The 14,984-nt window shown below is 39.7% G+C and overlaps 2 protein-coding genes across 3 annotated transcripts; one reads left to right on the top strand and one right to left on the bottom strand.

The window, feature by feature from the left end:
- Positions 1 to 1,888: 1,888 nt before the first annotated feature.
- majin (membrane anchored junction protein) lies at positions 1,889 to 10,822 on the bottom strand. Its single transcript, XM_022758331.1, has 9 exons — positions 10,722 to 10,822; positions 9,589 to 9,631; positions 9,317 to 9,392; positions 8,920 to 9,030; positions 8,723 to 8,766; positions 7,840 to 7,976; positions 4,280 to 4,346; positions 2,575 to 2,741; positions 1,889 to 2,031 (listed from the first exon to the last, which is right to left on the bottom strand). The coding sequence occupies exons 1-9, from the start codon at positions 10,820 to 10,822 to the stop codon at positions 1,992 to 1,994; spliced, it is 786 nt and encodes a 261-aa protein (XP_022614052.1). The 3' UTR covers positions 1,889 to 1,991.
- A 699-nt stretch (positions 10,823 to 11,521) lies between these two features.
- On the top strand, positions 11,522 to 14,654 carry LOC111231314 (uncharacterized oxidoreductase YtbE-like). 2 transcript variants are annotated; one of them, XM_022758367.1, is made up of 6 exons: positions 11,522 to 11,697; positions 12,422 to 12,716; positions 13,123 to 13,268; positions 13,510 to 13,613; positions 13,805 to 13,963; positions 14,094 to 14,654. In XM_022758367.1, the coding sequence occupies exons 2-6, from the start codon at positions 12,466 to 12,468 to the stop codon at positions 14,271 to 14,273; spliced, it is 840 nt and encodes a 279-aa protein (XP_022614088.1). In that variant the 5' UTR covers positions 11,522 to 11,697; positions 12,422 to 12,465; the 3' UTR covers positions 14,274 to 14,654. The 2 variants fall into 2 exon arrangements, with proteins under 2 accessions (XP_022614088.1, XP_022614087.1); XM_022758366.1 differs by having other exon boundaries at positions 13,510 to 13,649.
- The last annotated feature ends 330 nt before the right edge of the window (positions 14,655 to 14,984 follow it).

The raw sequence follows: 14,984 nt of genomic DNA, 5'->3' as shown, positions 1-14,984 counted from the left end.
ATTAATGTGTCCGCTTCCACTTCTGCCCTGTTATTCTAATCCCAGTGTGTGTGTGTACGTACATCTGTGTGTGTGTGTGTGTGTGTGTGTGTGTGTGTGTGAGAGAGAGAATGAAAGTATATGAAGAATGTGTCTCTCTGTATAGTAGTGTATGATGTGTGTTTGAGTTCAAAATTAGGGATGGCACAACTGTGTGTGTCTGTTATTTCAAATGCTGTGTGTATCATTATGTCTGACAGGATATTGTGTGTGTGGTCAGAGTGTGTAAGTAGATGTGAGTGTATGATAAATGATGTGTGTGTTATTTTGGGTTCTATGACAATGTAAGGAGAGGATTAGGCAAAGTTTTCCTGTTTCTAGGATGATGTTTGAGTCCAGTTGACCCATTTACCCCCATATACAAACACATGCATGAAAGCATGGACACGTGCATGCAGGCACACGCACACACGCTGTACGTACATCTTTTTCTTCAAGTTAATCAAACACATCATTTAATTTTTTTGTTTTACGTATGTTTTTTTTTTATATTTGTGAAAGGTAACAGACATCCCGTTTAAAAATGTGCATTTGTGTGCATTTAAAGTCAGTCAGTCAGTCAATTCATAAGACTCGAGATGCGCACGTACACACACACACACACACACACACACACACACACACACACACACACACAACACTTAGCTAATTTAGACTGACAGGAGGAAAGTGGAGTTTCCACAAGGTGATAGTCACTGAAGCTCAAGGTGTGAGGACACACAGTGGGCACACACACACACACACACACACACACACACACACACGCTTGCAAAGGAGTGGAAATATTAAGAAAGAGTTGCCATTGTCTACAACAATTACCAGAATAAAGCCTGGGAATGTGTTCTTGTGAACTCTGACAGTCTCCACATGGGGATGTCGCCATTTCAGTTTAACTGAGCTTATTCACATTTACATTATAATTATGAATGTAAAAAAAAAAAAGTGTGAAAGAAAAGTGAGAGAAGACGGGCACACAAATCATGTAAGTAGCAGATTTTACGAGAAGCTGTTGCTGCTGTTGTGTTGTTAGTATGAAAAAGAATGATACAAAAAATTACAAAAAATCAATCAAAGAGCTGCTGCTCTGCACTGCAAAAATTCTGATTTTATAACCACGATGTTGTCTAACAAAATCAAAATCACATCAATATCCAAACACATAAATTGAAGATAAAGTCTGTGCAGTGGTGTCTGCTATATTTACTGATGACAGAAGCGACAGAATATCTTTTTTATTTTGTCTCTCACACAGCGCACAGCCTCCGTCTGGGTAACAAACAGCAGTTCTGCCTCTGCCACTCACTGAACAGAGTAGACACAGAGAGAGGTGTGCCTGTTGCTCATGGGACAATGCTGGCAACTCTCTTTTATGGAAAGTAGCTACAGTTTGTCCACTGCAGGCTGGAAACATCCTCCTGATAGAGACTGTTTGCATCAATTCATCTTGACAGAGCAAAGGCCAATGGGGAAACTTGACTCAGTAATGTGGCATTTGGCTGACCAGTGTTGTAACTCACTCACTCACTCACTCACTCACTCACTCACTCACTCACTCACTCACTCACTCACTCACTCACTCACTCACTCACGGACATTCGGCATGAAAGGAAAAGAAACAATGGGGGAAGAAAATTTATTTATTAAGCTACAACAAAAAGATGCTGTAAAAAAGATTCTCCATCTCTGTAGCAATAGTTCCTATTTTAGAACAAATCAGTGTAATGGGAAAAATCCGACGAGTGTGATCAGAGTACAACAAGAAACCTTAGGGATATAGAAAAACCTCTACTGACAGACAATCAGTCGTGGATGAAGAAAACTAACAAATCTATAAAATTTTGTTCCTGGAGAAATCAAAACACATGTTTATGCTCAGAGAAGAAACCAAACAAACCCCAGTGAGGCTTCACCACTGGAACCAGTGAGACCCTCCTGTCTCTCTGACACAACTCTCAGGGGTCTCTGAAGAACAAGGAGAAGGGGAAGATATAGCTGCAAAGAGAGAGACAGAGAAACTTTAAAAGTCTGTTGCAGTCGCACATGATTACTGCAGCTCTGTGCTCCTTGGTCTCATTCCATAAAACTGCTACTGTAAATCATTGTTACCATAATAAGACTACATTTGTAAGATTGTTTGACATGTTCCTTCAATGTTGAGTTACTTTTGTCAGTCTTTGTTTTGCCTGAGGACGTCTGGTGTCTCAGCTTGTCTGAACAGACATTTCACAGGAATATTGTAATCTTTGTGCACATATTAGCTGGGTTTCCCCAATCCTTTATCATCTTTGGCAACTTTTTTTTCTTGCAGATTTGCAGCACTAATGAGCTCTTGTTGTTTCTCCTGTGGGTGTAAAAGTCAATTAAATCTACAGATAAGATGATGACATCTCAAACACCTCCACAGGTCTGAGTCTTACCCCTGCTGTGTGCAGGTTTACTCATCTGCTTTATGTTTGTAGCATGAAAGTGAAATATTATTTACCGGTGGTGAGGACCAGTATACCTGCTCACTGCTCACTGTGCTGTCATACTGACCTGGCCAGTCGAGTCAGAATCCCAGACCTCCTTGGGTCTGCATTTTCTCCCTCCTCCTCTCTCATGTCCTGTGATGTCCCAGGCTGCACTTCACCTGGAGTCCCACTTCCTCTGATCATGTCAACACCTGATTTCAGCTGGGGTTTGTCAAACCCCTCCGTCCCTTTCTGTTGAAGAGAGTTAAAAGAAATCAAATGATGACAGAGCAACGCCTGGTTAACTAGCTAACTAACTGCGGTAGAAACCTAGCTTTACATCCAAAGCAAAGAGTTGTCATATCATTAATTAACTGTATTATTATGTGGGGCCACAGGTTTCCATAGAAAAAGACATGACACTTCTACTTCATGGAAGCCGGTGACGCACCAGTCCTGGATGCCTCTTTTCAGTTTAGGCTAACATTAGCGACTCTGTCCTGCTTTGTATTGGTTTCGGGACATTTACCACTAAGCTTATCAATTTTTCCTCGTCCTCCAAGTTTATCCAAGTAACTCTTTTATGGGTTTCTAATCTATAATAATCTATAATGAACATCTAAATGACATTTTGCTTGAGAGAAAAACATCTGATATTACATATTTCTTATTCTGTCCTATAATAGTAGGGTTAAGTAACCCTACAGCAAAATACAAAAACAATGCTGCTCCTCTGCATATTTATCATTGATCATCAACTTGCATGGATGCTGACTTTTTACTTGGGACCAGTAAGCTTTAGGGTTGTAGAAATGAAATGCATATGTAAGACCTTTTTTTTTGCATATGAGCTAGCTAAAAACAAGAACTTTTCTGTTCTGAGTTTTTATCCAATTCGCAGAGTTAGCTAGCTTGCTTATAGCTTACTTTACTTAATTTATAAAAATGTATACAATTTTTCTCCTGAACTTGTTTGTGCAAGAATGATATTCTCTTAAAAATCACCTTGAGATCACTGCAATATTCAAACGTAATCCTTTTTAAAGCTTTGTAGACTTGTATTGACACTTCCTTCTCAGTGTAGAAAAGAAAAGAAATAACTCAATGGGCTGACATAATTAGTTTAAATCATTTTTTCCACTTGAAACGTGTGTGTGTGTGGGGGGGGGGGGGGCAAAGCTAGAGACGGTGGAAAGAAATGTCAGAGTGGACAAGTGTTAAAAAAATGGATGAGATGAGATGAAGGACCATGGACAAGAAGAGAGAGAGGGGGAAGAGACTTGCTGAAGCGCATCAGCAGAAACACACACACTCTCTATCACTCACACACACACACACACACACACACACACACACACACACACACACACACACACACACACACACACACACACACAAACGTACACTTTCTGTCTGACTCTTTGTCTGATGTAATGCTATTATTAACCTTAATCACACTTGTTATCCTACCTGTCTGCACTAATGTTAGCCTGGGGCTGCAATAAAGGCAGAGATGCTACAAGTGTGCGTCTGTGTGTGTGTGTGTGTGTGTGTGTGTGTGTGTGTGTGTGTGTGTGTGTGTGTGTGTGTGTGTGTGTGTGTGTTAGTACATGTGATAGAAGGGAAACGAAAGGGTGTTAGGAGATTGAAAGTGGAAGATGACTTGTTGGATTCAATTAATTGGAAAGAACTGTGGGCTGAAATCTTCATTTGACATTTGAGGGAGTGACAAACCAGTTAACCAGTTAAATGTTATGAGTAAAAGACTGACGTGAATGAGCAAGTATCACCTTGTCAGCAAGTCCAGGATCGTCTTTGACCTCTCCCTCAGCATGTGGATTGTCCATGTGCAGCCTGCTGAAAGTTGGACATGACCAAGTTGCATTAACAGAACAATTACTTTTGCATTGAATTGAACAATTTTCCTTGAAAATAATGTTCTGTAGTAATCATCAGAGAACCTATATAACCTAAAATAACCTAAAGTCCTATTTATCCTGCTTCTTGGACTTAGACAGCATTTACACTACTCTCTATATCAGAATTGTAATATAAAAGATTATACAAGGATATAATGATATGGTATCAAAATCAAAACTTGTCTGTCAATGTCTTTTTTATATTCAAGTTGGTGGGTGTCGTGCATCATAGTGCATGGCCTTTAGCTACATGCTGGTAAACTAAAATGCCTGATTTTGCAGGCACCACCAACGATTCTCATTGCTGACAAGTGTAAGTGCATGACTGTGACAACAGTTCAACTTTTTACTTTACTCTTTGATATTTTTTGGTACAAGAATTGTATGAAGATATGCACCCTATGGAATGCATTACAATACATACATTTAGCTGACACTGTCCAAAGTGACTTATCAGAGGTGCATTCAGCCACCACAGCTGCAAGAGCTACATGTTGTCAAAAATATTGACAATCTGACAGTGCTGACAGACAGATGGAACTGCATATACCAGTGACTTAGATATTATTTCTTTCAACTGACTCGAATGCAATAATCTACATCAGGTCAGGGTATGAGAAGAGGGGGAACTGCCGACTGGTTAATTAGTTGTCAAAAATGCCTTTGAGAACATTGAAACTGTGACTCAGCTGTGCTTCTACAACCCAAGACTGCTTAAAACACATGCACTTACTTAGTTGGAGCATTAAAAAAAATCAGTGTAATGATTCATGTATTTTGTTGAAACTGACCAAACCACATCTCCCACGCCTGACCTATGGCTGCAGAGAGCCAGAAACAGGCTACAGCCCTCAGAGCTTCAGCTCCAAAAACCTACAATGAATGGTGTGCTGGACCATAAGGCTGAAGACCTGTGAGAGGGAGAAGGAGGCCCTTTACACCACTGAACGAAACGCTCCACAGAAAAGGGCCCTGCCAAGGCTGCAGACCAGAAGGGAATCAATCTGTAGCTTTGAAAGCCTGCCTGAAAGTAGGGAAAGTTACAGAAAACTCTCATAAAGGAGAGAGAAAAAGCCTTGAGGTCAGTGGAGACATTTTTGGCTCAGCAGGAGGCAAAAGCACAGAGTGAGGGCTGGCCAAAGAAGCACCTGCCTCCTCAGGGCTCTTCATGACAGCCAGCACACCAGAATGGACCAAGAGCAGGACTAACATGTGGGCAAGATTTCTCTTCTGGAGAAGAAGCCCAGAAGGTTGAGTTCTGCTGAGAAGAAGTTGTCAATTTTCATCAAGCAAAGGAACTGAGCATACAACCATTTCCAACTAACCTCCCTCTACAACCTTACCAATCAACAGCCCTTCAAAATTCCTTTAACTTGAAATTTCCATCCATATTTAAAATTATGTATTACCTTTACATTTTGTTATTAACTGCATATTCAATGACAGTGAAAAGCGAGCAGAACAGAGAAAGAACAAAAAGCTGTTTCTTTTTGTCCGTCTTACGTCCACACTTGTTTTTTTTGTGACTCGTTCTTTTCTGTTCCCATTTTTCCAGCAGGTTTAACACAAAAACAAACCATCTGTCTCTCCCGGGCATCATGTAGACACATACACACACACACACACACACACACGTACACACACAGTCACAGTCACAGTCACAGTCATTGTGGTTCAGGAACTTGGTTTCTGAACTCATACCACTGCGTGTTGATCTGTAGCACCTTTGTAAGGACATGTTAATGTAATGGTCAATGTGGTGAATGTAATCCAATGAGAACTGCTCAGTGAAACTTGATTTCCTGTGAACTAATGATGCTCGAGGCCCTGCTTTTTTCGGGATGTTTACTCAGTTTGTGCATTTGAGTGTGTGTGTTCCCCAAGCTTTAAATAAAGGAGACAATTCTGTTTATGTAAGTTAAATACAAACTAAGTGGAAGACAAGTTTCTGTATGTGTGTGTGTGTGTGGGACTGTGAGTGTGTGTGTGTGTGCATTTTAAATAATAATTTTCGCCCTACTGATCTGACTGTCAGAGTGATTGAGGTGGCGCCCGTTTTCCTCTTGTCTGTTTCATAACTGAAAGAGTCACTGGGGCGTGTGTGTGTGTGTGTGTGTGAATCAGATGGGTTGTCAGAATGGATTGTTTAGTGGTTTTAGGGACAAGAACACTTATTTTCATCTCTACAAAATGTGTGTACAGGTGTGTGTGCGAACGTGCATGATGCCAGTGTGAACAAGCTTCCTCTACTTTCTCCCATCACCTTAAGTGACACATCAACACCCTTACAACAATACCTGCTGTTCACACTGAAGAGGAATATAAAAAAAAGCAATGACAGCTGCCTACCTATGTCAATACACAGTACATTACACACTGTATCATCCGTGGTGATGATATGATGATACAAAGACACTGTTTCTGTCATTCATGCTGAGGGAGGCAGTTTTGTGGCTCCTACACTTATTGCAGCCTGTCTACAGACTTCAATTAGCAGCCTCTCTGTTGTGTTGAACGTTGTACTTGAGAATATAAATGTGGGTGATATGGATAAAATCCAAAATTCTATCATGGTACACGTAAAATCATATTGCTGTGTCGATATATATAATGATATTACACATTTTCAGGAAAATCAATACAGTAATTGACAAAATAGTCTGTTTTAGAAGTTTTCTAATTTAAAAATCACACAAAAATCAAATACAGTCATAAAGCAGTCCCACGATGTGCTGACACCCCCAGATATAAAACGGATACCTACCACACTATAGAGTATAAAAAAATCTCTGAAGGTTGACAAACTTGTATCATCTCATGGTCACATTAAACAACGCTAGTATAGAGATGAGTATATTAGTATGTGACATAATCTTGAAGCAGTTGAAAACATTTTTATTCAGACTGGCTTTTGGTTATTCTGTCTGAATACGTCCTCCTTTTTTTTTATTGCTTTTTATTTATTGTATTGCTTTTTATTGTCCTATTACTTCGACTTGAACTTTTGTACTTTTTAATGACGTAAAGCACCTTTGTGCTTTTTTTTTGCCTGTAAAAGGTGCTATATAAATAATCTTTACTTACTTACTCAATATATTAACTCATACCTATCATAAGCATTTTAAGAGGTACACACTTGCAAACACAATCACAAAGTATTAACACAGGGTGGATATTTTTTGACTAAACATTAGAGTTTTGCTTCACTGTGCAGCTCTGAAACTGCAATAAAGTTTTTTGGGAAATATAAAACCTGCCACAGGAAGATTTTGTTTGATTTAAATTTACTCAGTATATGTGTTTGCAAGCAGATTTGTGGTTTCATGGAACATTACAAGAACCAAAAAATGTTCTCTTAAAGTTAATGAGACAAAAACAGAGAAAATGTAGGTGAATGCTATCAGCTCTACAGTCGTACAGAGAGCACTCACCACGCCATTGAAACCTTGTTTTCAGCCTCCAAGTCCATCATCAAGTCCTTTAGTATGGCCTCCTCTAGTGGTGAATCTGTCTTAAAGCGCTTTGACTGGGGCTCAGAATCAGAGGAGTGCTGCACTCTCTCTTTCTCCTGAGAACAAACACTATGGTCATTTCTTTAGTCCTAGTGTCTGCTTATATTATATTACACTGTATTATATTGTAGGGTATACATTGCATTTTAGATATACATACAGAAGTGGACATATAGAGCTGTGGTAAAATATCAAGTACACCATACAATATGATGCAATGCAATACAAGTAGACACACTACAGTCTATGTGACAAGATATCAAGACAATTTTTTTTAGCTTAGCAAAGACTGTTTTGTACTGACTTTTTGGCAATAACACAACATTTTTTTTCTTTCAGTAAGCTGGGGACATACAGTACTATATCAGACAAGGGTTTTATAGTAGAAGTTAAACAATGTTGCAATCTGTCACTTTTTTAACAGAGTAATAGAACAAACACTCACTGGATTTAGTGTTTCTTCTGCTTGTTTTCCTGAAACAAGATAATGTGAAATGTAGTACATGTGAGACATCATTGCATCTGGTGCATTAGGCTGTGTGTCTGTTTGTGTTATCTACCAAAGATCACACTATCTGTTTTATATGACATAGAGCTATTTATGCTTGAATCTTTGTCTATATGGAGCAATACTGATGCTCAGATAAACTGGATTTTGTTGGAGCAGGTTCTTTAACCCTACTCACTGTAGGAGAGTGGTCAGGTCGACTGTATAGCACCTACAGAGCTCAGATATACTGTGTGGCTTTGTCGGTGTTCATAGATTTAAAGTTTCAATCTGTAACCCTCATCATTACAGTACGTATCCGTTATCACGTGTGCCTGTGTCCACAACCACATCTGCTTCTGTTTGTTTACAAGGACAATGAGAGCAATAATAAGTGGATAAGTTATGTGTGTCTTTGTACTGATAAAATGTAACGCTTTGCAAGTACCGCATGTATTTTGGTGAATACTGTGTCATCACAGCAACTGCATACGCGGTGTGTTTTCCCTCACCATTCAGCATGTTTTTCTCCAGGTAGAGGATAAGAATAAAAGGGTAGGCTTTCAGCTTCTTCTCACCATGTTTGCACATCACCTTAGGTAGTCCCTCCCACCGCTTGTTATCTGGTAGCTACAGTTAACAAAATACAGTCAACTTATACAAAAAAAGCAATTTTAACATGGCAAGTGTGCAAGTAGATGATCAGTATGTGATATGCAGTATAGGGATTTGAAGATCATACAAAAGTATGAAGTAGTGTTCGCGGACCTCATTCCCATGTATAACAGTAATGGAAGCTCAGAGTGTGGTGGAGAGATATAGATATGGGGATGAATAGTGGAATACGTAGAAAGCTGACAGATGAATAAATACGCTGATGGCGAATAAACTGGTCACAGTGAGGGATACAAGGGAAGATATTGAAGCGGGTACTTGAGAAGGGCTGGAGATTGTCCAGGTTGCCGAGAACAGTTCTGATGATGTCCTGAAAACAGAGAAGAAAAAGAAAGTTGAAGAGGGGGAAAATAAAGGGAGAATGAGCAATGTAAATAATGAGAGGTCAGAATGAATCAATTTACTGTGAAAATAGAAAATTAATTTGACAAATAAAACGGTGAATCAACACAACAAATGTGAATGCTGACAGAGTGACTAAGTAGGTGAGCTGTATTCATAATTACCTCCAGTTCCTGATTGAAGCCATTTCCAACCACCTCCTCTCCACTTATGACAAATATTAAACACATTATATTAGCAGTTCCAGTTTTTATAACATTTTTCAAATGCTGTAAAACTGATTACAGTATATAGGCACTTTTCCTGCTGCAGTGCATGCATTAAAAGTCTCGACTGTTGAGTACAAATATCAAACTGTAAGTCGATAACGCTGAAATGCTGCTGAGCCTTGAGTGTCAAAAACATTTGATATAGTAAGATAAAAAGAGCCTTCTTCAGTCACAAGGAAAAATACTTGAAGACATTCAAGGATCAGTCAGGGCTCTTATCCCTGAATAAAGGCAGACACATCCCGAGGCGCATAAAATCCTTTTCTTGCAGATGAAACAAAATATCAAGACAAAGTTAGGTAACACACATCAGAACATTTAATAGTAGCCATTTTAGGCAATAGCATTAAAAGAATGGAGTTAAAAAGGAGAGAAAAGATCAATGCTTCAGCTATAGCCCAATGCTTTTGAGACTGAGGATCGTTTTGCACTGCTTTCGCATTGGATCTTGAGGCGAAAAGGGAAAGGGAGAATGGAAGGAACCAGTGAGTGGATGCAACAATGATCAATAGTCTTTCTCTTGCTGGTATATGGTGTATATGGATTTTGAGCTTGTGCTCGCTGCTTTCAAGAAAAAAATAAAATAAAATATGAAAAAGAAAAGGAAATCTAAGAAAACAAGAATGCCAGAAAGATAATTACTCACATCTTTTGTTGCTCTTATCTAGAGTCTAGTCCCTGTTTCAAGTTCGGTCTCAAACTATTTTCCTTTTTTGCAAGGTACTTTAGGTCTTGTAGATTTTTCACTTTGAATTATCTCAGATTTGGTCACAGGTGAAGAGCACGACCAACTACATGATTTAATTTTGGCTTATAAACTATGATAAAGAAAGATCATCAAGATATGCAACTACAGATACAATATTTATTTTCTAGCCCACCACTTCCACTAATCCTGTTTGGTTAGTTTAATTTGTCAGTGGTCATACCTTGCTCTCATATTATACATTTTGCTCTTCCAAAAAGGGGCAACAGTGGGAAAAGAAAGAATTGACTTCAAGTACAAATAGAGAGTTGTGAAGTCTTGCCTGTAGCTGCTGCCCCCTCGAATCTTGAACTTGTAGATAAAACTACCAGCTTTGAAGAATCGAGTTTCAGGGAAAGGGAAGGAGAAGGCCTGCAGTGTCATGGCTGACCTAAAGATTTGGCCAAGAAAATCAGAAAATAAACAAATGAATCACTTGATGCAGTGGTGGTTTGATTGGCTTAGAAAGTAAGAATACAACATGTTAGCATACATGTCTACTTTACAATGGAAAATGTTCAGTTAGTTTAGCTAGCTGTCTTGCAAGGAAAACAATTAATTTGCTGTTTAATCTTAATCTTTACTCCTGTGATAGCGACTGAGTTTTTAGTGAAGCTCTCTCTATCTCTATCTCTCTTGCTCACGCTCTCTCTATCTCTCTCTCTCTCGCGCTCTCTCTCTCTCTCTCTCTCTCTCGCTCGCTCTCTCTCTCTCTCTCTCTCTCTCTCTCTCTCTCTCTCTCTCTCTCTCTCTCTCTCTCTCTCTCTCTCTCTCTCTCTCTCTCTCTCTCTCTCTCTCTCTCTCTCTCTCTCTCTCTCTCAAAATTACCGTAATGGCTACAGAAAATGGCGAGCGCTGTATTTGCTATGTTGTCCAGCAGGCTAACTTCACCCTCCAGCAGTACGTCAACAGTTAAAACCGTGTCAATCCAACACCTGACTCGCCCGAGATTCGCGGGATGGAGCAAGTTCCCGCCTTCTGGTCGCTTGGGCTTCTTTGATTAGCCAGATCTTCTTCCAATCAGCAGCGTCAGAGCAGGTGTCACTATGGTGACGGCGAAAACCGCCCAAACTGTCACATGACTCTCAGCTGACTGACCACGTGTGGTAGAAGCCAGAAGTTGTAAACAGTCATCGTTATACAACAGTTAAAGTTAGTTAAGGTTACATTTATTTTTAACTCATTACATTTTACTTTCATTAACATTTTTTTCCTTATGTACCCTACGTCTTAAAAAGAATTCAACTCGGACCCAGAAGGTGAGTGCTGGTTCTCATATACAGTAACATGTACATTTTCTTAAACAGCATCACTATAACAATGTTTATAATGCAGTGTGACGTTAAAAACTTTTATCAGTGCAATATTATAGAACGCCATTTGCGAAAATAACGTTACGTTCTGAAACTGCATCATTGTGAAGTTCACCGTAACAATGTTTGGGCTTCATTGTGATATAAAGTTCTATGTCTTTCCACAACACTGTGACGTTCCAGCGTTCAAGTACTGCAGTGTTTGTGCGACGTTCTAATGTTCTAAAACTGCAATATTTGCATTTGCATATATTATTTATTACGTTGTGGCGTTCTGTCCTAAAACTGCATTGTTGTAACAATGTTTGTGCTTCATTGTAACGACCAAAGTTCTATAAATGAAACATGTTACGTTCCATATACCATAACATTGCACTTCATGCCCCATCTTGTTAACACTGCATCTTTGTAACACGTTTGAACGTTAACACTGCACATTGACGCACCAAAGTACTCATTTGCTACCAATATCTACCTTCCTCTGTAATGATCCCGAGGAGAAGGGTAATGGAAAACCTACAGAAATCTGTGCAACCTGTCAACATGTCCACCCAGTCCCAAACCATATTCATGGAAATCGGTCATTAACTTCTCAAAAAACAATTTCCCTGCAGGAGTCAATAACGTTTCCTGATTCTGATTCACTCAACTCTCTCCCCCCTTTTAACAGTTTTGGATAGACTTAAGACAGAAAATAGGTTCCTTTCAGACGGGATGTCCTCCTCATCTCCCCCCAACCCTTCCGTACTACTAAATACGGGGGTTCAAATGCCCCTTCTGGGTTTGGGAACCTACAAGTTGTGTGGTCCTGAGGATGTCTACCGGGCTGTGGATGCTGCCTTGGCTGCTGGTTACCGTGCCTTTGACAGTGCAGCCGTTTACAAGAATGAAGCTGAGTTGGGTCGAGCCCTGAGAGAGCTCCTGCCCAAATATGGCTTGAGTAGAGAGGATGTATTCATAACCAGGTGATGTATATGGGCTTATATGCCTTCTGAAAGAGCACTGATTGTTCTTAAATAATTGACCTTTGGAGCATTACAGTACACAAGGCAGAGTATTTTGTTCCAGCACCTCTATGAACATGCATGTTATTTTGAATGAAGCTGGAAGATGAACATAACAATGGACTGTTTGTTCTGTGTGACACGCTTGCAATATCGTAATGTACCTAAAAAATCTTTCTTTATTGACTGTTAGAGCTGAGTAAAATGAACAATGCATGCCTGTAGGGGCTGGGGTGTCATACCCACATCACATGATTTTTTTCTCAGTAACCACATGGAGGTGCTGAAGCTCATGTTTGACTCTTAGTGGCACAGTATACATGCAAATTCTTCCCCTCAACAGCTTTACTTTCTCTGCCCAATGCAGCAAGCTGGGCCCAAAGGATCAGGGCGAGAAAGCCTTGGAAGGAGCCCTCACCAGCCTGTCGCAGCTGGACTTGGATTACATTGACCTCTATCTGATCCACTGGCCTGGCACGCAGGGTCTGGTAGTGGCTGATCAACGCAACCCAGGTAAAGAATTCAGATAAATCAAGTTTTCCTTTATGCACCAAAAATATAATTGGTGTATGCATGGAATGTAAGTACATTTATTTTACAAACGAACTCTTTGCTTTGGCCAGATGTTGAGTGTTCTATAAATAAATGCTCCACAAGTTAAGAGATAAGATTCAAGCTGCCTTCTCACATTCCTCCTCTACAATGTGTTTGTATAACAGTGATGATGACATTGTGATTAATATTTGATTCCCAGGCAACCGAGCTCAGAGTTGGGCCACGCTGGAGGAGCTGCATGCCCAGGGGAAGCTGAGGGCCATAGGAGTGTCCAACTACACACCAGCACACATGAGAGAACTGGTACAGAGCTGCAAAATCCCTCCTGCAGTGCTACAGGTATAATGCAGGAGAGTGAGAGAGGGATAGATACATAGGGAGTTGAACATATGATATATATAAAATTGTACACAAATGCAAAAAAAAAAAAGAGTGTTGTGCACTTGGTTTTTGAAAAAGCTAATGCAGACGGTGTGTGTGCTTTTTTTCTTCAGGTAGAATTTCACCCACGGCTATGCCAGACAGAGCTGAGGAGAGTGTGTGAGGAGTACAGAGTGTGTTTCCAAGCCTACTCCTCTTTAGGGAAAGGAGAACTGGTTACTGATCCAGTGGTTATGGAGTTGGCAAAGAACTGTGAACGCACACCTGCACAGGTAAACACATATACAAAGCATTTGGATTTATGCCTTATTTTAGCCAGCCTCACTTATTCAGTGTTCAAAATAAATAAATAAAAATGTGCACAACACTTGGAAAACATTTAAGTTTTCTGTTCACCTCCAGGTCCTGCTGCGCTGGGCTGTGCAGCAGGGTGTCCCAGTGCTCCCAAAGTCCTCAAATCCAGACAGAATAAAGGACAACGCCAGACTTTTTGACTTCACACTGAGTGACACAGACATGGACAGACTGTCAGCCTTAGACTGTGGGCACAAGTACTGCTGGGATCCCTCAGAAGTGGCTTGATGAATCACTAGCTGTCTTCCATGGTGTTTTTTCTCATTGCTGCAGCTTTGAACATGCAGCTTAGTTAATTCAATCTCACATAACAAATACACTGGGTTAATGTGTTGAGGATTCAGGTAGATGTATGTAATGAGATATCTGAGACCTCAGTTAACATCTAGAACACTGGCCAATTAGTTGCCTTGTTGATTGTGCCCCATATGCCATGAAACACTTAGAGCCATTAAGGCAGTAGCTAGGTTTAGGTTTGCTGTCTAACACCCAAATAGTATTTTTCTGTTTACAAATCAGTCAGTGTGCCATCTTTACAAGACCTGTTCCATATTCTTCAGTCTGTTGCTTCATGCTGTTTCATAATACAAATTATTGTTATGGCTTTTCCATTTGAACTGATAATAAATTACCACAATTTGCAATGAACAAACTATGACTTAAAACTTTTCAAGGCTTCCTCTGTACTGGAGTATTTTTAAGAATTACACAAGAGATTCACTTTAAAACCACTCTTAAAATTATTTATTCAGCACAGCGTATACCAGAAGTTTGACAGCTGTAGAGAAAATACATTTACAAAAGTCATTAAAAAATGAAAAGGAACTTAACAAAAAAAAAAAGGAAATATTAAAATTAAATTTTCTCCACACACATCTCCAGATTCAAGTAATACTAAGGATGGTTGCAAAACTCCAGGTGCCCAGGCAGGTTTTTCCT

The sequence above is a fragment of the Seriola dumerili genome, unplaced genomic scaffold, assembly GCF_002260705.1.
Source record: "Seriola dumerili isolate Sdu_G_001 unplaced genomic scaffold, Sdu_1.0 BDQW01000295.1, whole genome shotgun sequence".
NCBI lineage: Eukaryota > Metazoa > Chordata > Actinopteri > Carangiformes > Carangidae > Seriola > Seriola dumerili.
The sequence above is the reverse complement of the archived record's forward strand: the minus strand, read 5'-3'. Positions and strand labels throughout refer to the sequence as shown.

Coding starts and splice junctions, on each gene's coding strand:
- majin (XM_022758331.1), bottom strand. CDS start 10,822: ATGACACTGCAGGCCTTCTCCTTCCCTTTCCCTGAAACTCGATTCTTC. Junction 7,977..8,722: donor GCACACGTGATAACGGATAC/GTACTGTAATGA, acceptor GTTTGTTCTCAG/GAGAAAGAGAGAGTGCAGCA. Junction 2,032..2,574: donor ATTCTGACTCGACTGGCCAG/GTCAGTATGACA, acceptor CTCTCTTTGCAG/CTATATCTTCCCCTTCTCCT.
- LOC111231314 (XM_022758366.1), top strand. CDS start 12,466: ATGTCCTCCTCATCTCCCCCCAACCCTTCCGTACTACTAAATACGGGG. Junction 13,269..13,509: donor GGCTGATCAACGCAACCCAG/GTAAAGAATTCA, acceptor TTTGATTCCCAG/GCAACCGAGCTCAGAGTTGG. Junction 13,964..14,093: donor GTGAACGCACACCTGCACAG/GTAAACACATAT, acceptor GTTCACCTCCAG/GTCCTGCTGCGCTGGGCTGT.